This window comes from Moschus berezovskii, chromosome 18, assembly GCF_049115385.1.
Source record: "Moschus berezovskii isolate FMDL1 chromosome 18, NW_MosBer_1.0, whole genome shotgun sequence".
Lineage (NCBI taxonomy): Eukaryota > Metazoa > Chordata > Mammalia > Artiodactyla > Moschidae > Moschus > Moschus berezovskii.
In genome coordinates, this window is record NC_142477.1 from 51,147,178 (window position 1) to 51,168,443 (window position 21,266).

The following is a 21,266-nucleotide window of genomic DNA, read 5'->3' on the forward strand; positions in this document are numbered from 1 at the left end:
TTTGCTCCCCCATGAATCACAGCACGCCAGGCCTCCTTGTCCATCACCAACTCCCAGAGTTCACTCAAACTCATGTCCATCGAGTCGGTGATGCCATCCAGCCATCTCATTCTCCGTCTTCCCCTTCTCCTCCCACCCCCAATCCCTCCCAGCATCAGAGTCTTTTCCAGTGAGTCAACTCGTCGCATGAGGTGGCCAAAGTATTGGAGTTTCAGCTTTAGCATCAGTCCTTCCAATGGACACCCAGGATTGATCTCCTTTAGAATGGACTGGTTGGAACTCCTTGCAGCGCTAAGTCATAATAAACAGACTTAAGAAGCAATTGCTATAGACTTTTGAAGATGTTAATTGCCTGCAAGATCAAGAATTGTAAAAGGACATCAAAATCACCTAACAGTGTGCCACAATACTCTGATACTTGATATGCTTACTTTGTCACAAAAAATGACTTGTATTTTTTTGGTACAAAATAGGAACTTTAAAGGAGAAGGCAATGGCACCCCACTCCAGTACTCTTCCCTGGAAAATCCCATGGATGGAGGAGCCTGGCAGGCTGCAGTCCACGGGATCGCTAGGAGTTAGACATGAGTGAGCAACTTCACTTTCACTTTTCCCTTTCATGCATTGGAGAAGGAAATGGCAACCCACTCCAGTGTTCTTGCCTGGAGAATCCCAGGGACGGGGGAGCCTGGTGGGCTGCCATCTATGGGATCGCACAGAGTCGGACACAACTGAAGTGACTTAGCAGCAGTAGCAGCAGCAGCAGGAACTTTAAAAGATATAACTTGAATTAGTATATATCTCTCTTGTATACGTGCATCTGTATATTGACAGGCTTGTCTTTGAAACACAGCATAGTAAATTGAAAATGTCTGATATCAATATAATCCTATTTCCCCCTGTCTTAGTCTGATATAATTGCTGCCATAAGAAGATATACCTGAATGAGTGGCTTTAACAACAGGAACTTATTTTCTCATGGTTCTGGAAATCATATTAATATTCTAAGATCAAGCGACCCTTAGGTTTGGTTTCTGGTGATGCCGCTCTTCCTGGCTTGTAGACTTCTGGCTGCATCCTCGTGTGACCTTTCCTCTGTACATACGTGGAGAGTGAGAGATCTAGTGTCTCTTCCTCTTCTTATATGAACACCAGTCCTATAAAATTAGGTTCCCACCTTTATGATCTCTTTTAACCTAATTATTGACTGGGATGGATGGTGCAGTGCCTGCCATAGCAAACTCTGCTAAGTTGCTTCAGTTGTGTCGAATTCCTTGTGACCCCATGGACTGTAGCCATACCAGACTCATCTGTCCATGGAATTTTCCAAGAATACTGGGGTGGGTTGCCATTTCCTACTCCAGGGGATCTTCCCAACCCAGAAATTGAACCTGCATCTCCTGTGGCTCCTGTATTGCAGGCAGATTCTTTACCACTGAGCCACCCAGGAAGCCCAACTCAATTGTTAATGCCTCCTTAAAGGTCCTATCTTCACATATAGTTACATTAGGAATTAGGGTTTCAATGTGGTAATTTGAGGAAGATACAACTCTTCCATAATACCCCCTAAAACTTAACTGCATAGTGATACATTCATTTCTGCAGGGAAGTGATACACATTCTGTTTTTAATACGAATGCAGAGTAATTCGGAGAAGGCAATGGCAACCCACTCCAGTACTCTTGCCTGGAAAATCCCATGGGCGGAGGAGCCTGGTAGGCTTCAGTCCATGGGGTCGCGAAGAGTCAGACATGACTGAGCGACTTCACTTTCACTTTTCACTTTCATGCACTGGAGAAGGAAATGGCAACCCACTCCAGTGTTCTTGCCTGGAGAATCCCAGGGACAGGGGAGCCTGGTGGGCTGCAGTCTATGGGGTCGCACAGAGTTGGACACGACTGAAGCAACTTAGCAACAGCAGCTGAGTAATTATCACATAAATGATACGGGCACACACCATTGAAATAAAAGTGGCCATAAAATTACAAAGCAGAACAAATTATGAAATCATTGCTCAGACATCAGCTGGAGCCCCTTTGCTTCTTAAAATTGAAAGATACTTCTTTTGAATCCCTATTCCACCCTTGTAGGAAAATACAGTGCTCCCCGAAGATTTGTCTGAACCCCCAGGAGATATCAATTTTCATTGTCATTCAGTCCTCAGTATCCAGACCGGAGAGTGTTTCTTCTCTACTCTGACAGGCCTGCTCTTTGACTTTATCCTGCTGCTGCTGCTAAGTCACTTCAGTCGTGTCCGACTCTGTGTGACCCCATAGATGGCAGCCCACCAGGCTCCCCCGTCCCTGGGATTCTCCAGGCAAGAACACTGGAGTGGGTTGCCATTTCCTTCTCCAATGCAGGAAAGTGAAAAGTGAAAGTGGAGTCACTCAGTCGTGTCTGACTCTTAGTGACCCCACGGACTGCAGCCTACCAGGCTCCTCCATCCATGGGATTTTCCAGGCAAGAGTACTGGAGTGGCTTGCCATTGCCTTCTCCAACAGTAAGTCTAGTTAACATCTATTGTTGTTGTTTAGTCACGAAGTCATGTCCGACTCTTTGCAACCTCATGGACTGTAGCCCACCAGGCTCCTCTGTTCATGGGATTTCCCAGGCAAGAGTACTGGAGTGGTTGCCATTTCCTCCTCCAGGGGATCTTCCCAACCCAGGGATTGAACCCACATCTCCTGAATTGCAGGTGGATTCTTTCTGCTGAGCCACCAAGGAAGCTCTCTTAACACATGTAATTATACATATTTTTTCTTGTGATGATAACTTTTAAGGTCTATTCCCTTACAAATTTTCAAATACACAGCATAGTATTATTAACTATAGTCACCAAGCTGTACCTTACATCTCCTTGACTTATCTGAAAGAGTTCTTATATTTTTGTTAACTATTTAACAGAGGTATTTCCTCCCCTCAAATACCAGCATACATCTGTGGAATGGGCCAGAATGCCTTAAGAGAGTCCTAATTTAAACTACTCTTCTCTGTCCAATTCTATCTCCTGCTTTTGGTCTTAATTCTGTTAACATGAATTTTTCCCTTTATCTCTCTGGATCTTTTTGCAAATGAATATTTTCTGTGAAAAGCCAGCACCACCTGCCCTTCAACATATATTCTTAAATTTCACAATAGGTACACAAATTACTCTCCTTCTTCTCGTGCAAATGTTTGTCATTAAGCTCTGACACAGATGTGGACATCAAGACACTTCCCCTCCCAATTTTGTTGCTAAAACATGTTTTGTTTAATACATTTTTACCCTTGTTTTCAAAAGAGTTTGTTCTTTCTGAGCCTCACTACATTTTGAGAACAAAACTGGGTTAACTATATCTCATCCACAATCTTATAATTTAAAATCAGTCTTCAGAATAAAGTGGGAGAATAAACTCCATATTTGCTGAAACTACTTCTTAAATTATTAAAGTTTCCCAGAAATCTACTTCAGAGATGAGCAGGAACTCTCTAGACAGGAGGTGCTATAAAATTTTTAAATGAGTGGAAGAAAAAAGAAGCTTGCATTAATCAATGTGTGCTTAACTATCTGATTTGCCTGTGGATATTAAAATGACAACAAGCCAGGTTATGATCAAGAATGAAAGACCCCCTTTAATTGTGAACAGAGAGGAAATTAGTTAACCATCCAGGACCATGCATTGCTAAGTTTTGCAATAAAGTTGGGTGAGATTCACTGAATACTTGGGCTTGGTTACTGTCAACAAAAACACAGCAAGGTCACCTTGGATAAGTACTTCCTGCATTCACAAGCATACACATGAGGACTGCAGAGAAGAGTTACACTCTGGGTAATGACCCAACCTTGAAACTCACTACATCTAATATAGACCTAGAATGTATAAATTAATAATCTGTGACTTGCTGGGCCACTTTTTCACTGGACCCACTCTCTCCTCTTTCATGTCCCCATAGTACTCAGCAGGATGTTCCCTAGGCCTCGAATGACCTTGGTCTTCCTCTTTGTGTAGTGCATTCCAGCTCATCCTCTAAGGTCCATATAGATTGCCACCTCTTCTATGAATGAAGCCTTCAAACTTAGATTTATTCTTTTCTTAACTCTTGGGTCAAGGTTCTTTGTAGCTTTCTGAAATTTAATACTTTTCCCATGATAATGTAATTTTTTATTTGATTCCCATTACAAGAATGAAAGCTCAATGACAGCAGAGATCTTGTCTGTTTGGTTCATTGCTTCTGTTGCTAGGTCAGTTCAGTTGTTCAGTCATGTCCACCTGTTTGCAACCCCATGGACTACAGCTCGCCAGGCCTCCCTGTCCATCACCAACTCCTGGAGTTTACTCAAACACATGTCCATCAAGTCGGTGATGCCATCCAACCATCTCATCCTCTGTTGTCCCCTTCTCCTCCTGCCTTCAATCTTTCCCAGCATAGGGTCTTTTCAAATGAGTCAGTTCTTCATATCAGGTGGCCAGAGTATTGGAGTTTCAGCTTCAACATTAGTCCTTTCAATGAACACCCAAGACTGATCTCCTTTAGGATGGACTGGTTGGATCTCCTTGCAGTCCAAGGGACTCTCAAGAGTCTTCTCTAACACCACAGTTCAAAAGCATCAATTATTCTACGCTAAACTTTCTTTATAGTCCAACTCTCACATCCACACATGACTACTGGAAAAACCATAGCCTTGACTAGATGTACCTTTGTTAACAAAGTAATGTCTCTGCTTTTTAATATGCTGTCTAGGTTAGTCATAACTTTTCTTCCAAGGAGCAAGCGTCTTTTAATTTCATGGCTGCAGTCACTATCTGCAGTGATTTTGGAGCCCAAGAAAATAAAGTCTTTCACTGTTTCCATTGTTTCTCCATCTATTTGCCATAAAGTGATAGGGCTGGATGCCATGATCTTAGTTTTCTGAATGTTGAGTTTTAAGCCAACTTTTTCACTCTTCTCTTTCACTTTCATCAAGAGGTTCTTTAGTTCTTCTTCCCTTTCTGCTGTAAAGTTTGTGTTACCTGTGTTTCTGAGGTTATTGATATTTCTCCCGGCAATCTTGATTCCAGTTTGTGCTTCATCCAGCTCAGCATTTTGCATGATGTATTCTGCACATAAGTTAAAAAACTTCTGTCCCCAGGACTTAGGGAAATGCCTAGCACAAAGGAATTGGAGAAATATTTTTGACTGATTTATTTCTTAGTACATGGACATGTTTAGGGTGTAAGGAAACAGGATAAACCAAGTAGATTGTCATTTTCCATATGATTCAATTATGACAGACATAGGAACACATTACTATAAGCAGTGGGATTGTAAAGAGGAAATACACATTGAATTAAAATACATACATTTGTAAAAGCTAATTAGCTATCATAGGCCAAGTGTGAAATGGTGACATAGTGAGTTGTAAATATATATTTGAAAAAATAAGTTAGAAAACAGAGAGACTTAATCAAAAGGGGCAGACTCTTCAGGGAGGGATTGATGTATCAGGTAAGAAGAGATTTACGATCGGTGGGATGAAGGCATTGTGATGGAGAAGATCATATTTTGTGAGAAAAATGAGCAGACTATTTACGAATAGAAATTCTGGACTATAAGGTTGACATGATGAGCCAGACCAAGACTTAGATCTCAGCCACCAATTGAGTGACATTGAGCAAGAAAAACATCTAACCTCTAATAATCCCTAGTTTTGCTGTTTCACAGCGTTGTTGTGGGGATCAAATGAATCAACATGATTCTGATGTATGTAGGCCAACATAAGCATTAAGAAATAGTATGGAATTTAGAAAGGTGGTAATGATAACCCTGTATATGAGACAGCAAAAGAGACACAAGTGTATAGAACAGTCTTTGGGACTCTGTGGGAGAGGGTGAGGGTGGGATGGTTTGGGAGAATGGTATTGAAACATGTATATTATCATATGTGAAACAAATCACCAGTCCAGGTTCGATGCATGATACAGGATGCTTGGGGATGACCCAGAGGGAGGATAAGGGGAGGAGGGAGGTGGGAGGGGGGTTCAGAAAGGGGAACTCATGTACACCCGGGGTGGATTCATGTCAATGTATGGCAAAACCAACCAATATAATATTGTAAAATAATTAGCCTCCAATAAAAAAGAAAAAAAAAAGAAATAGTAGGCTACAAATTGGAATATACATTATGGTTTATATATTGGAAAAAATACTAGAAGGAAATAGTATATCCAAATCATCTGTACTTGCATGAGAATGATATGATTATGAATTATCTTTCATATCTTTATTTTGCCTATATTCCATATCAATATCAAATAATATATATTCATTAAAACTTTATTTCATACAACAAATATGAAATTCTCCTAGGTGCTGAGAAAATAAGAGTGAATAAAAGAAATAAGGTCTGGACTCTTTAGTTGATTAGGTTTTAGTAGGCAAACGGAGACAAAACAATGCAGATACACGAGATCATTTTGGATGGTAAGTGCTGTGATAGTAGCATAACGATCGAGGAGGATGTAAACTGGTAGATGAGTCAGGGGCAGTCTCTACAAGGACAGCAGAGACCTGTTTGCAAAGATCTGCGTGATGGATAGATGGCAGGACATAAATACTTGAGAGTCCCTTATACTGCAAGGAGATCCAACCAGTCCATTCTAAGGGAGATCAATCCTGGATGTTCATTGGAGGGACTGATGCTAAAGCTGAAACTGCAATACTTTGGCCACCTCATGCGACGAGTTGACTCACTGGAAAAGACTCTGATGCTGGGAAAGGTTGGGGGCGGGAGGAGAAGGGGACGACGGAGAATGAGATGGCTGGATGGCATCACCAACTCTGTGGACAGGAGTTTGAGTGAACTCCGGGAGTTGGTGATGGACAGGGAGGCCTGGCGTGCTGTGATTCATGGGGTCGCGGAGAGTCGGACACGACTGAGCGACTGAACTGAACTGAACTGAACTGAGAAGAGTGCTGTAGGCTGTGGGTCTGGATGCTCCAAAGGCCATAAGCAGAGTGAACTGGATGTGTTCAAGGGACAGAAGGAGAGCCATTGTGGCTGGAATACAGTGAGTGGAGAGGGTGGTGGAAAGTGAAAGTCACCAGATACATAGGGGCCAGATCATGAAGGACTTCTGAAACTGTGGTAAGCAAATTAGATTTTATTCTCAGACATTGGGGTATTTTAAGCAGAAAGATGATATGATTTACAGTTTTAACTAATACTTTATAGATATGTGTGTATAAGATAATCACGATGGTGTGATCACTTGCCTAGAGCCAGACATCCTGGAATGTGAAATGAAGTGGGCCTTAGGAAGCATCACTACAAACAAAGCTAGTGGAGGTGATGGAATTCCAGTTGAGCTATTTCAAATCCTAAAAGATGGTGCTATGAAAGTTCTGCACTCAGTATGCCATAAAATTTAGAAAACTCAGCAGTGGCCACAGGACTGGAAAAGGTCAGTTTTCATTCCAATCCCTAAGAAGGCAATGCCAAAGAATGCTCAAACTACTGCACAGTTGCACTCATTTCACACACTAGCAAAGTAATGCTCAAAATTCTCCAAGCCAGGCTTCAGCAATACGTGAACTGTGAACTCCCAGATGTTCCAGCTGGTTTTAGAAAAGGCAGAGGAACCAGAGATCAAATTGCCAACATCCACTGGATCATCTAAAAAGCAAGAGAGTTCCAGAAAAACATCTATTTCTGCTTCATTGACTATGCCAAAGCCTTTGACTGTGTGGATCACAATAAACTGTGGAAAATTCTGAAAGAGATGGGAATCCCAGACCACCTGACCTGCGTCTTGAGAAACCTGTATGCAGGTCAGGAAGCAACAGTTAGAACTGAACATGGAATTACAGACTGGTTCCAAATAGGAAAAGGAGTTCATCAAGGCTGTATATTACCACCCTGCTTATTTAACTTATATGCAGAGTACATCATGAGGAACGCTGGGTTGGAAGAAGCACAAGCTGGAATCAAGATTGCTGGGAGAAATATCAATAACCTCAGATATGCAGATGACACCACCCTTATGGCAGAAAGTGAAGAGGAACTAAAGAGCGTCTTCATGAAAGTAGAAGAGGAGAGTGAAAAAGTTGGTTTAAATCTCAACATTCAGAAAACTAAGATTGTGGCTTCTGGTCCAATCACTTCATGGGAAATAGATGGGGAAACAGTGGAAACAGTGGCAGACTTTATTTTTTTGGGCTCCAAAATCATGGCAAATGCTGATTGCAGCCATGAAAGTAAAAGATGCTTACTCCTTGGAAGGAAAGTTATGACCAATCTAGATAACATATTAAAAAGCAGAGACATTACTTTGTTAACAAACGTCCATCTAGTCAAGGCTACAGTTTTTCCAGTAGTCATGTATGGATGTGAGAGTTGGACTATAAAGAAAGCGAGCACCGAAGAATTGATGCTTTTGAACCATGGTGTTGGAGAAGACTCTTGAGAGTCCCTTGGATTGCAAGGAGATCAAACCAGTCCATCCTAAAGGAGATCAGTCTTGGGTGTTCATTGGAAGGACTGATGTTGAAGCTGAAACTCCAGTACTTTGGCCACCTGATGTGAAGAACTGACTTATTGGAAAAGACTCTGATGCTGGGAAAGATTGAGGGCAGGAGGAAAAGGGGACAACAGAGGATGAGATGGTTGGATTTCATCACCGACTCGATGGACATGAGTTTGGGTAGACTCTGGGAGTTGGTGATGGACAGTGAGGCCTGGCGTGCTGTAGTCCATGGGGTTGCAAAGAGTCGGACATGACTGAGCAGCTAAACTGAACTGAACTGATACATGTGCATGTATGTATGTATACACATAGTATATATATAAGTGTATACGCACACATATATTTAGTAAAATTTAACTGCTAGGTGATAAAATAGAGCGTCATGATTTCATGTCATGACATGATCTGCCAATGTCTAATTAATGGGGGGAAAATGAGGTCATTTCATGTATAAATATATAGCCATATGCGGCCTTTCCAGCATTAAATATTTTAAAAGAGGGGACAGTTTGCATTACCTCCCCAAGCTTTTACTGATTTGTTAGATAATTGGTAACATATTTAAATAAGATTTACTGAGTTCTGTACTATGGGGCAAAGTTAAACTCTTGATTGGAAACACCAGTATTTTGAATGTCAGTTCTGGTTCTCTGCTTCCAATACTGTGTTATTTTCACTTGCATTTAATTTCCTGAAAAGGATAACAGAGTGGTGCATTTGAAAAAATGATATTAAAGAGAAAATTTGCAAATGTAAAGCTGTGTAGTGTTTGCTATAGAGTATTTGAAAATTGATTGTCCTTCTCTTCCTGGCAGCACATTATTTCTAAAAACATAGCCAATAGTGAGCTGAGCACTCTTTTTTTTTTTTATTGGAGGCTAATTATTTTACAATATATATTGGTTGGTTTTTCCATACATTGACATGAATCCACCCTGGGTGTACATGAGTTCCCCTTCCCGAACACCCCTCCCACCTCCCTCCTCCCCTTATCCTCCCTCTGGGTCATCCCCGCATACCAGCCCCGAGCATCCTGTAATATGCATCGACCCTGAACTGGTGATTTGTTTCACATATGATAATAAACATGTTTCAATGCCATTCTCCCAAACCATCCCACCCTCACCCTCTCCCACAGAGTCCCAAAGACTGTTCTATACATCTGTGTCTCTTTTGTTGTCTCGTATACAGGGTTATCATTTTCATCTTTCTAAATTCCATATGGGCTTCCCTGGTGGCTCAGAGGTTAAAGCGTCTGCCTCCAATGCGGGAGACCCGGGTTCGATCCTTGGGTCGGGAAGATCCCCTGGAGAAGGAAACGGTAACCCACTCCAGTATTCTTGCCTGGAGAATCCTATGGATGGAGAAGCCTGGTAGGCTACAGTCCATGGGGTCTCACAGAGTCGGACACAACTGAGCGAGGGAACGGAATGGAAATTCCATGTATATGTGTTAGTATACTGTATTGGTGTTTTTCTTTCTGGCTTACTTCACTCTGTATAATAGGCTCCAGTTTCATCCACCTCATTAGAACTGATTCAAATGCATTCTTTTTAATGGCTGAGTAATACTCCATTGTGTATATGTACCACAGCTTTCTTATCCATTCATCTGCAGATGGACATCTAGGTTGCTTCCATGTCCTGGCTATTATAAACAGTGCTGCAATGAACATTGGAGTATGTGTGTCTCTTTCAATTCTGGTTTCCTCGGTGTGTATGCCCAGGAGTGCTATTGCTGGATCATATGGCAGTTCTATTTCCAGTTTCTTGAGGAATCTCCACACTGTTCTCCATAGTGGCTGTACTAGTTTGCATTCCCACCAACAGTGTAAGAGGGCTCCCTTCTCTCCACACCCTCTCCAGCATTTATTGCATGTAGACTTTTGGATAGCAGCCATTCTGACTGGTGTGAAATGGTATCAAGCTGAGCACTCTTGAGTGAACTCACCTATGGTGGAATGATTTTGGCATGTGAAGAGGGACGTCAGCTACTTTCAGTCCCGAAAGCTTCATCACTGACCTCCTTATTCCTTTGGAGCACATTTCAGAATCTGCTCCTGAAGTACAAGGGCATAACAGGAGAGCCAGCTCTTTCCTCCATCCTTTCAATGCCTGAAACAATAATGAACTTTCAGTGTTGTCCAGAAAGTAGGGTATTCCTTTGTGAAAACACATAGTTATCAGTTGATAGTTGACATAATCGATGTCAGTTTTGAAGAACTACACTGCCTTCAGTGTCTGCAAAGATAACTACTGATCTCAAACAGCTTGAAGCCTGTTCCCATCTCTATGCCCTAAGTCGCTTCAGTCATGTCTGACTCTTTGCAACCCAATGGACTGTAGTCCACCAGGCTCCTCTGTCCATGGGGATTCTCCAGGCAAGAATCCTGGAGTGGGTTGCCATTTCCTTCTCCAGGGGATCTTCCCGACCCAGGAATCGAACCCACATCTCTTAGGTTTCCTGCACTGGCAAGCGGGTTCTTTACCACTAGCGCCACCTGGGAAACCCCATCCCATCTCTATAGAGAATATTAATGCCCACACTACCTTCTTTTTCCAGAATGCAGTACAGCCAGTGTCCGTGCCATCAGTGTCAGAGAGGGTGGTCTTCCTCAACCCGACTCTTTCCCCTCTTTTCTTTCCATCAAAAACAAGGTTTTTCAAAAAGAATTATCCAGGTTTTATCCTATCAAGGCCTTTGTTGTTTTTGAAAGTGAATATTGTTCTCTGAGCGACTTCACTTTCACTTTTCACTTTCACACACTGGGGAAGGAAATGGCAACCCACTCCAGTGTTCTTGCCTGGAGAATCCCAGGGACAGGGGAGCCTGGTGGGCTGCCGTCTATGGGGTCACACAGAGTCGGACACGACTGAAGTGACTTAGCAGCAGCAGCATTGTTTCTCGAGTATTCAGAAAGACACATCAAAAAGCCAAACCACTTCTGCAGTTCCTGCTGGAATAAAATATATGACCCCTTTCCCTACATTTTCATCCTCAAAAGTGATCCCTTCTGAAAGAAATGAAACAATTTTCAAGCAGCTGTGTTGTTTTTTTTTAACCTCCTTTGATGTAGTCAGCAATGCTTTTGCAGACATTTCGTATAGAGTTCATGTCAAGATCTTCAGGAGAAATAGAAGATAACCCTCTGACCCTGCCTTTGGGTGGCTTAGAGTCTTCTTGCATTAGGAAGGACAAATAGAACCAGAATTACTTAAGAATCCCTGAAGGTAATACGTGGATTAAGAGTTCAATCTCTTCAATCAGACAGCCTTATCCTGGCCTTCCCTTATCACTTTCTACCTGTATTTCCAACAACTTCAGAAATTTCTGCAAATCAGGTATAATAATAGCAGTCATATTCTAGAGTTGCTATGAGGCCAAATGAAATAGTGAATCATGCATATAAAGTATTTAGCATGTTGCCAAGGCCTCAAATTAATACTTAAAACTCTTGGTAAACATTGATGGAGAATAAGTATTATTTCACTCAGTTTTTTTTAAATGGCCTTTGAGAATTATATTACAACCTTATATTCACAAAATGTAAATATGGACTGTTTCATTTTTCTTTAATAGGCATTTTAAACTGTTGTGTGGCATACAACGTTGGTCTCCCTAAAGCCAAGATATTTTCTGGTCCTTCAAGTGAACAGTTTGGCTATGCAGTACAGCAGTTTATAAATCCAAAAGGCAACTGGTAAGAACATTCTTTATGTTTTCAGTAAAATCATTAAATAGATTTAATGTTTGACTATAATTGCTTATTCAGATTGATGAATGAAAATGTTATTAATTGGTAGCCCTCAAATATCCTTAAATGAAGAATTTTTCTTTCAGACTTGGTAAATATCAGATTGATAATTAATGCGATGACTTAAAAGTACTTTTAAAAAAAAAAAACCTAGATAGAAAGTTTTCTCTAAATATTCCATTGTGAATTCATAATACCAGATCTTGACCATTTGATGATAGATACACAGATAGACAGATAGGTTGATGGATAGATTTGTCTTCCGTTCTTACTTTGTAAACTGGTATCCATTAGGTTTTGTAAGTGTTTGACTAGATAACGCTACCTCTGGTCGGGAAAATCCCCTGGAGAAGGAAATGGTAACCCACTCCAGTATTCTTGCCTGGAGAATCCCGTGGACGGAGAAGCCTGGTAGGCTACAGTCCACGGGGTCGCATAGAGTCGGACACGACTGAGCGACAGAACGGAACGGAACGGATGGACCATTTCTAGATGGCAGAATTGTTCCCTACATTTTCTTCTTCAGCAAAGCTTTGTTTACTGGTTTCAAGTCAGCATTCCCTACTCCAGGTGACCAAGGGTCCTCACAAACATTCATGCTTCCTGTTGCAGCAGAAAACTCCAGGCAGATCCTGGCTCATTTAGAGCTCTTTCTGATGATTAAATGGGCAGTTATTAGCTTATCAAATAAGGGCTATAATTTATACCCCTCTTCCTTCATGAACTTATGTCTGGTGCTCTAAAAAAGTGGAATTCAAACAAACATTCAGGATCCCAATGATTCACATTTTGGTGTGTGCCTATCTGTGTGATAGGGAAACAAAATTAAATGATATTCAAGAGGGTAGTGTGTCTCAGAAGGCATCGTAGAGGAGGTGAATCATCAGCTGGGTCTTAAGAGTGGAGGTAAACAAGCAGGAGAGCAGTATTAACTCATTTCTGCTTCAGAGCTTTGGTGCACTGCTTTTCTCTTAGAAGGGACTGTCTTCCCAAGATTTTGACCCTTATCTCTCAGTTTCAGCTCAGATGCCTCCTTCTCAAAGAGACCTTTCAGAACCAACCTGTCTGAATTAGCACTTCACAACCGCTCCCAGTTGTCTCTAGCCTTTTATTTTCTGAATAGCCGTTGTTACTATCTGAAATGATCTTTATGTGTTTATACGCCCATGACCCATCTTCTGCTCTGTCTCTGAGGGTAGGCACATTGCTTTGGGCACTGGTGTGTGCTCAGAACCCAGAGGGGCAGCTGATGTTGAGTAGAGGGTCAGTAATTATTTTCTTGATTACTGAATGAAAGTCCTGCTTCCAACTGGTTCACTGGAGGTAGTCTGCAAAGTGATCTCTTGTGGACCGACTGACATAGAAGCTGAACAAGACCTTCAGACGAGTTCTGATGGTCCACTTCGTAAACTTGGCCTTGCTGAGGACAACCTGGCATTAAATTTGAGGTGATTCTTTTTAAGTAACAGTTTTTCTGGGACAGAGAAAGAGCCACCATCAGCAACAGATGCTATTAGAGATGTCAAGGATGGCTGGCAGCTCAGCCACTGGCTGCTTTGTGGGTTGGAAGTTACCCGAAGAGACAAAGTTGACAGAAATCTAGCAGGCAGAGTGCTGGCCAAATGAGCCCTGTCTCCTTTCTCTCTCCAGGATTCCCTTTCAGTACCTAAAGCATTGCTAAAAGACAAAACACATTACAGGGAGCTCTGCTCAATATTATGTAATAACCTAAATGGGAAAAGAATTTGAAAAAGAATAGATGTATGCATATGTATAAATGAATCATCTGAAACTAGTTTACATCTGAAACTAACACAACATTGCTAACCAACTGTACTCCAATATAAAATAAAAATGTTTAAAAAGACAAATGTATTAATTTGTGGTGAGAATCTGGTGCTGACAGGGTTATTTCAAGACCAAGGACCCCAGACATTTCTAAATCCTGCCTTGACCTTCTCATGACATTCCTGAAAGATACATAAACACAGAGCTTTCTGTTAAGATGTATGGTGAGGCTTATCAAGGACTTCTTCCCTCACGCCTAGTACACCCACCAGCTGGTATGTGCATACCCCACCCCCAGGAAGCAGGGAAGGGAGGTCTTACCTGAGGGCTATACCCTGTGTGGGTGTGAAGCAGGAAGAAAAGAGAACATAAGCTGGCCTGACATGCTAACCTAGGCCACTCCCTGATCTGGCCTCCTAACATCCAAGTCATGGACATGATCTTCTAATGCACCACAGGCTGGTTGCTATATAAGGTGCAGAAAGTACAAAACATAGACCTTGACTTTAAGGCATGTGGAATAGAGTCAGTGAGGAAGATGGAAGTGCAGATCAGGCAGCCGTGAATAATACCGGAGGCATAAGTGCCAGCCCCCATAGTTGACAGCATTTGTGTTCCTCTAGTGTCACTTGCTATATTAACTTACTGTTGAGAGCTCATTTTCTCTTCCCAAGACCTGAGACACTGGAGGCACAGGGTTCCTTCCTGACTTCTCTCACTAGTTGATGCCGCCCAGGTTCCTTGCTCAGGGAGCAGGGCTTGGGGCAGGATCCAGGTGTGAGTGGGTTTTCCCGCTCCAGTGCTGGGGTGGCTGAGGTTAGGACCAGCAGCTTTCATGACTCTCGGGATCAAGGAAAATACTATGAAACTTGGAATCCAGAATGGCCTATTTGTTTTGACAGTTGGCACTGTGCCCCTCCCCACTCCTAATTTATGACAATCGCACAGACATTATGGGAGTAGCAGATGTGGGAAAGACTGTTTTAACATTAACTTTCCTTCTGATATTAATCAAGTTAACTTTGGGCACAGAAAGTGATATTACTATGAATTCCTTTAATAAACTATGAGTCTTTTTCCCTTAGACTTTATATATGTAATACTCACACACATCTCTATTTTTTTACTCCCTGACTGTAAAAAGGGAGTAAAAAAATAAAGCTGCTGTTCTGGTAGTTTTCTCCTCAGCTCACTTTGACTTTCTTTACAATCTGTCTTGTTGAACCCCGACTCCATTCTCAGCCCTTTCCTGCCTTCTGAAAACTTACTTGAAGCTCTAGCCTGAGTTTTCTTAAGTCACACTCTGCTATTTTCAAAGTACAAACTTTATCTGTTCCATGTGCCCCATGTTTCTAAGAATGATTGGCATATTTTGCACAGGGATCTATAAAATCTTAACAAAATGATCATGAGTCCTTTGCTTGTTTTTTTTTCAATTTATTTATTTTAATTGGAGGCTAATTACATTATTGTATTGTTTATGCCATATATTGACATGAATCTGCCCCGGGTGTACATATGTTCCCCATCTTGCTGGTTTTATTTATTATACTTTTATTACACTGTGGACTTTTACCTTAAAACCAGTATTGATATGCTTTGCAAGTTCTTGAAACTTTTTCATGGTCTCTTATGAGCTGGATGATTTTAAAAGCAAGATTACCTCCCACATAGAGCTCCACAGTGCTCCTCTTCCTGTAAGTAAAGCTGTGGTCTGTTCTTCCTCCAGTGTAGGCAAAGGGTCACCCTACTTTGGAGCCTTCATTTTATATACAGGATGTTCGGATGTAGGTGGTGCAGTCCTTATCACAGTCATACAAAGGATTGTGATACATTTAAAGTCATTTCCTGGAAGCTTGTGGTGATATGTATTGTTGCTGTTTGTCTAATCTGAGGGCCTGTCTTAAGAATCATCTGAACTCATTATATGACTCAAAAATCTTAGAACACTGCAATCTCTTGTGTGACGAGGACTGTCTGGGAATTGAGGGTATTTCCAGTTGTAGAAATGTATTTTCTTGTTGTAGTGAGGACCAGTGCATGCTTGCTCTTTAAAAGGAGAAATGTAATGAATATGTGTCATGCCTGCTCAGTTGCTCAGTCGTGTCCAACTCTGTGACCCTTTGGACTATAGCCTGCCAGGCTCCTCTGTCCATGGAATTTTTTTGGCAAGAGTACTAGTGTGGGTTGCCATTTCCTCCTTTGGGGGATCTTCCCAATCCAGGGAAGAGTTTTCTTAAGTCACACCCTGATATTCTCAAAGTACAAACTTTATCTGTTCCATGTGCCCCATGTTTCTAAGAATGTATAGGCATTTGCACAGGGATCTGTAAGATTTTAACAAAATGATCTTGAGCCCTTTTCTGGGTTTTATTTATTATACTTTTGCATCTCCTGTGTCTCCTGCATTGCAGGTGGATTCTTTACCACTGAGCCATCAGGGAAGCCCTGAACATGTTTCATAGCCAAAAATAAAAATCCTTCCATCTATAAGTATTATAGATTCTACTTTTTAGTTAAGAGAAATTGTAGTAAAGCATTATGTGTATTATAAATATAACAGGGTATATGAGATACCTCTTGTAAGGGAATTTTAGATAAACAATAGAGAAGTAACATTCAATTCTGCACAAACAACAACGATTATGTCATATAGTATATTGTCAATATCAATAGTAGTAAATTCTTAGCCAACACATAATACTCATGATGACTCTAAGAGTTTTGTCAAATTATTACCCATTTTATAAGTGATAAAGGGGTAAGACTTAGAAAGCTTTGTTAGTTGTCTAAGAAGTAATAAGCATAGGGTAGATTAATACAAGCAGTTTCCCCAGTGGCTCAGAGGTAAAGAATCCACCTACATTGCAGGAGCCACAAGAGACATGTGTCCGATCCCTGAGTCAGGAAGATCCCCTGGAAGAGGGCATAGCAACCCACTCCAGTACTTTTGCCTGGAGAATCCCACAGACAGGAGTCTGGTGGGCTAAAGTCCATAAAGTCTCAAAGAGTTGGACACGACTGATGTGACTTAGCATGCACACACACAGATTAATACAGAAATAAGGTGTTCCAAGTGGGCATGTTTTTTTAAGTGTCCAGGAAAGAACATGGGAGAATGTAATTGGCATTTATAAATAATATTTAAATATAATTTTCATGTAAAGTTTATAAAGTAAGATGAATTTCATTCAGCATTTTGAATTAAAAATTGTTATAAAAAGTGTTACCTGGGATGACAGTTCCCATCTGTCTTTTCATTCTCTGATAGACAAGAGATTTGGCAGATTAGCTAAGAGCTAGAACAAAAGGGTTTTACCTTCAGCATCCCCACCACCAGCTGGGTGACTTTGGGGGAGTCACAGAGCCTTTCTGGATCACAAAGAAAATGGCATCCTGACCAAACCAGAAGTTTTTAGTGCCTTGTGAGAGAATAAAAGTAAAGCACTTCAAAACCTAAACTACTGTGCATATATGAGATATTCTCATTAGCTCTGTGTAAAAATATATAGAAGCAAAATCAGGATTTTTAATGACTCCTTCCTCCCCACCTCTCTCCACACACCACTTCTTCCTCGGCCGTTTCTCATCTGTCACAGATCAGCTCCCATGCAATGTTAGATTAATTTTGGTCCATTTCTTCTTCTTCCTGGCCAAGAATGCTATTCTGATCCCTTTTCCAAAATAATCATGTCTTTGTCTTTCATTATGGCTTTTAAATATCAGCCAACATCATCCTTTATGTCTCTTCCCAAAGATAAAATTCTCTTGCCATTAGGTTTTCCTGGCAGTGCCATTTAACACGCTTACTTTGTTTATTCATAAGGTTTGCTTTTATTTTAAATCCATGACATATATATTTCTTTTTGATCTTCTATTACATTTTAGTTATTTTCACCAACTTCTAACTTAGTCATATTTTTGATTGTACAAAGGCTTAGAAGTCTGACTGTAATATATTCTTATATTTTTAAGTTTAAAAAACTTACAATTAATATTTTTATGACTAATTATTATGCTATTGTCATTTACTTAAACTAACGCTATTAATATAGGTCTACAAAGTGGCGTGTCTCCTATCAACAATGACTTTACTATGGCTGGCCAGTAGGGCCAGGGTAGATAGGCAACCAAGTTCCTTTTAGAGCTCCATAGACACTCCAGTGTTGATTTACCTACCTTTGTCACACCATAGTTGCTAATTTTTTTCTGCTAAGTTGAAATCATCTTTATGGCTATGTTTTTTTCAATGATTTGCTTTATAGTAGAAGTGAAGTGAAGTGAAGTCATTCAGTCGTGTCCAACTCTTTGTGACTCCGTGGACTGTAGCCTACCAGGCTCCTCCGTCTGTGGGATTCTCCAGGCAAGAGTACTGGAGTGGGTTGCCATTTCCTTCTCTAGGGATCTTCCCAACCCAGGGATAGAATCCAGGTCTCCTGCATTGGAGACTGACACTTTAACCTCTGAGCCACCAGGGAAGCAGTAGAAAGGGCACTTTAAATGTTCCCTGCTCCAACTAACTCCTTTCTTCCCCATTTCTGGGCACAAATTTGTGTGTGTATTCACAAACAGGGTCACACATACATGCTCACCTTTTGTGACTTGCCTGTGGAATAGATCTGCTGAGCCAGAGACTGGAGACCTTCAGTGATCTGTGAAAATCCTCCATGCCTTGCCACCTCAGTCAGTTCAGTTCAGTCGCTCAGTCATGATGACTCTTTGTGACCCCATGGACTGCAGCACGCCAGGCCTCCCTGTCCATCACCAACTCCCGGAGTTCACCCAAACTCATGTCCATTGAGTCGGTGATGCCATCCAGCCCTCTCATCTTCTGTTGTCCCCTTCCCCTCCCGCCTTCAATCTTTCCCAGCATTCTTTTCTTTTTCAAAAGAATCAGTTCTTCGCATCTAGGCTCACCGCCTAGTCTTATCATTTTAAGCTTCCCTCTGTGTTAATGCCTGAAGGTCTGTTTTCAGAACAAGTTCATTCATGATGGTGCTGGGACACACACACACTCACACACACACGTTCCCACCCACCCGCCCCACCTTCCTGGTGGATACTTGTCTGAAACTTTTCCATCCATTGACTCTGTCTTAAGAAGGATCTGGTAAATGCTAAGTGGCATAGGTGGAACCTATTTGTTAATTTGGTTAGGACCCAGATGGTGGAACCACAGTGAGTAGCTCTCCTGGAAGAGTTCTAAGCCAACTTAGTATGACAGAAAGAATTGGAGGTTTGGAGTGAAAAGTCATAGGTGCGGATCTAGGTTTTGTTGCCAATCAGACTCTTAGAGTTGGATTTCTTTACATGGAAACAGGAATATTTATAATATTTGACCTCACAGCATATTTAAAAGGATGAAAGAAGATAATTCACGTTAAAATGTGCCTTATAAACTGTAGTTTACAAGTATTGTTGCTTTTACAGTTCTTTCCATTGATAGCTATCTGCTGAAGCATCTATTTAAAAGGTACTGTCTCATGGACTTTGAGACATAAAATTGTGTGACCTTAAAAGCATTCCTTTTCTTCCCACCGGGGCCTAAGAATGTGGAATTTATATCGTCACAAGACTTTTTTTTTTGTTTTTTTGCTGCAGAATTTGTAGAGATTTTTATTTTTTTTTCCAAATTATCCCACCCTCACCCTCTCCCACAGAGTCCGAAAGACTGCTCCACACATCCGTGTCTCTCCTGCTGTCTCGTATACGGGTTATCGTTATCCTCTTGCTATATGTGTTAAGACATTAATGTCACAAGACATTAAATTGACTCATTTGGCTTTTGATTTTAAGTTCAGGAAACCTGCATGTTGGATGAGTCAGTGTAACAGAATCAGTTTTTATTGGTTCATTTGCTTCCAGTACAAAAGCTGATTTCCAGGGTTTTGTGAGATAAAACAATAGGCTTAAGATGTTCTAGTAATAATGAGGTCAGTGGACTCTGCATCAGGGAACTGAGAGATCTTGAGGTAATGTAGCCTGGCAGCCAGAGAAGTCTGGGGCAGCATAATGAGGCCAGGAGGCTAAAATTGCCTTGAAACATATGCTAGAGTTTAGCTAGTAAATTGTAATAGCAGTGCTTCCCAACCAAGAGCTAAAAATGAACTCTTACCTGTCTTTTTGCTTCTTAGAGATGGGACATCTTTACAGGTGAATTCTTCCCATGACAAACTCCTTTTATGTTCCAAGCAAGTAGCCATATGGAACTCACTGGACTCCTTGTGTTGTCAGTGGCCTGGAACTAAACAATATAAGGAATAATATTTATATTTATAAGCTATAAGCTTTGAAATGTCTCATCTTAATGTGGATATTACATATAGTAGGCTTCTAATGCCAGACAAAACAACTCTGTGGTTGGCTGATAGACATTTCCAACTGAAAATACATCCCTCTGAACTTCTGAGCTTCCTTTACTGAAGAATCTTGCTCCACTGACCATAGCCTCCTTATCTGATAATGGCCACTTGGTTACTTTTAATTCTTGCCGACAACCGTGGGGTCACCCTTTGCTTTGTTTTTATTCAAAAACTAACTTCACTCCAGTGTTCTTGCCTGGAGAATCCCAGGGATGGGGGAGCCTGGTGGGCTTCCGTCTATGGGGTCACACAGAGTCGGACACGACTGAAGTGACTTAGCAGCAGCAGCAACTTCTCAAGAAATACTGCTGGTCCTGCCTTCAAAATATATTTAAAATATATTGTCACCACCTTGTCACCACCTTCCCTTCTGCCAGACCCACAAGAGCCTGGCATCACCTCTTACCTGATCATGCCATGTGCCTTCCAAATGCTTCACCTGCTCCACCTTTACTCCCATGCAATCATTCTCAACAGAGGAACCTTCAAAATCCTCCTAAAATATGTCAGATCGTATCAGTACTGTGCTCAAAACCCTCCAGTGACTTTCTCATATTGCACTCAGAGGAAAAAACAAGTCCTTACAATTTTATACAAGGCTCTATGTGACCCAGGCCCATTACTAACATGACGTCATCTCCTACCATTTCCCCCTCGTGCATTCTGCGCCAGCCACAGGGCTTTTGCACTTGTTCTCACAGTCAGGACTTCTCTTCCACCAGAGTTGTAAGATGTTCCCCCTTTCCCTCCTTCAACTCTTTACGTGAATGTCACCTTCTCGGTGACACTTTCCTGGCCCTGCTAATAAAGACTGAAACACCCTCCACCCCACACTCGACTCTGCCCTCCTCACTCGTCCCACAAAGTACTGATCACCAT

General features: G+C 41.4%; 1 protein-coding gene across 3 annotated transcripts in view; it reads left to right on the plus strand.

Moving 5' to 3' along the window:
* The window catches only part of ITGA2 (integrin subunit alpha 2), a 112,131-nt gene that overhangs the window by 19,180 nt on the left and 71,685 nt on the right, over window positions 1–21,266 (plus strand). For 2 of the 3 annotated variants that reach the window (XM_055422064.2, XM_088827684.1), the window contains one exon: window positions 12,063–12,183. In XM_055422064.2, the coding sequence (XP_055278039.2) occupies window positions 12,063–12,183 (121 nt within the window). Of the gene's footprint in view, window positions 1–12,062; window positions 12,184–21,266 lie in introns of those variants that run through there. The other variant, XM_055422065.2, reaches the window with a different exon arrangement.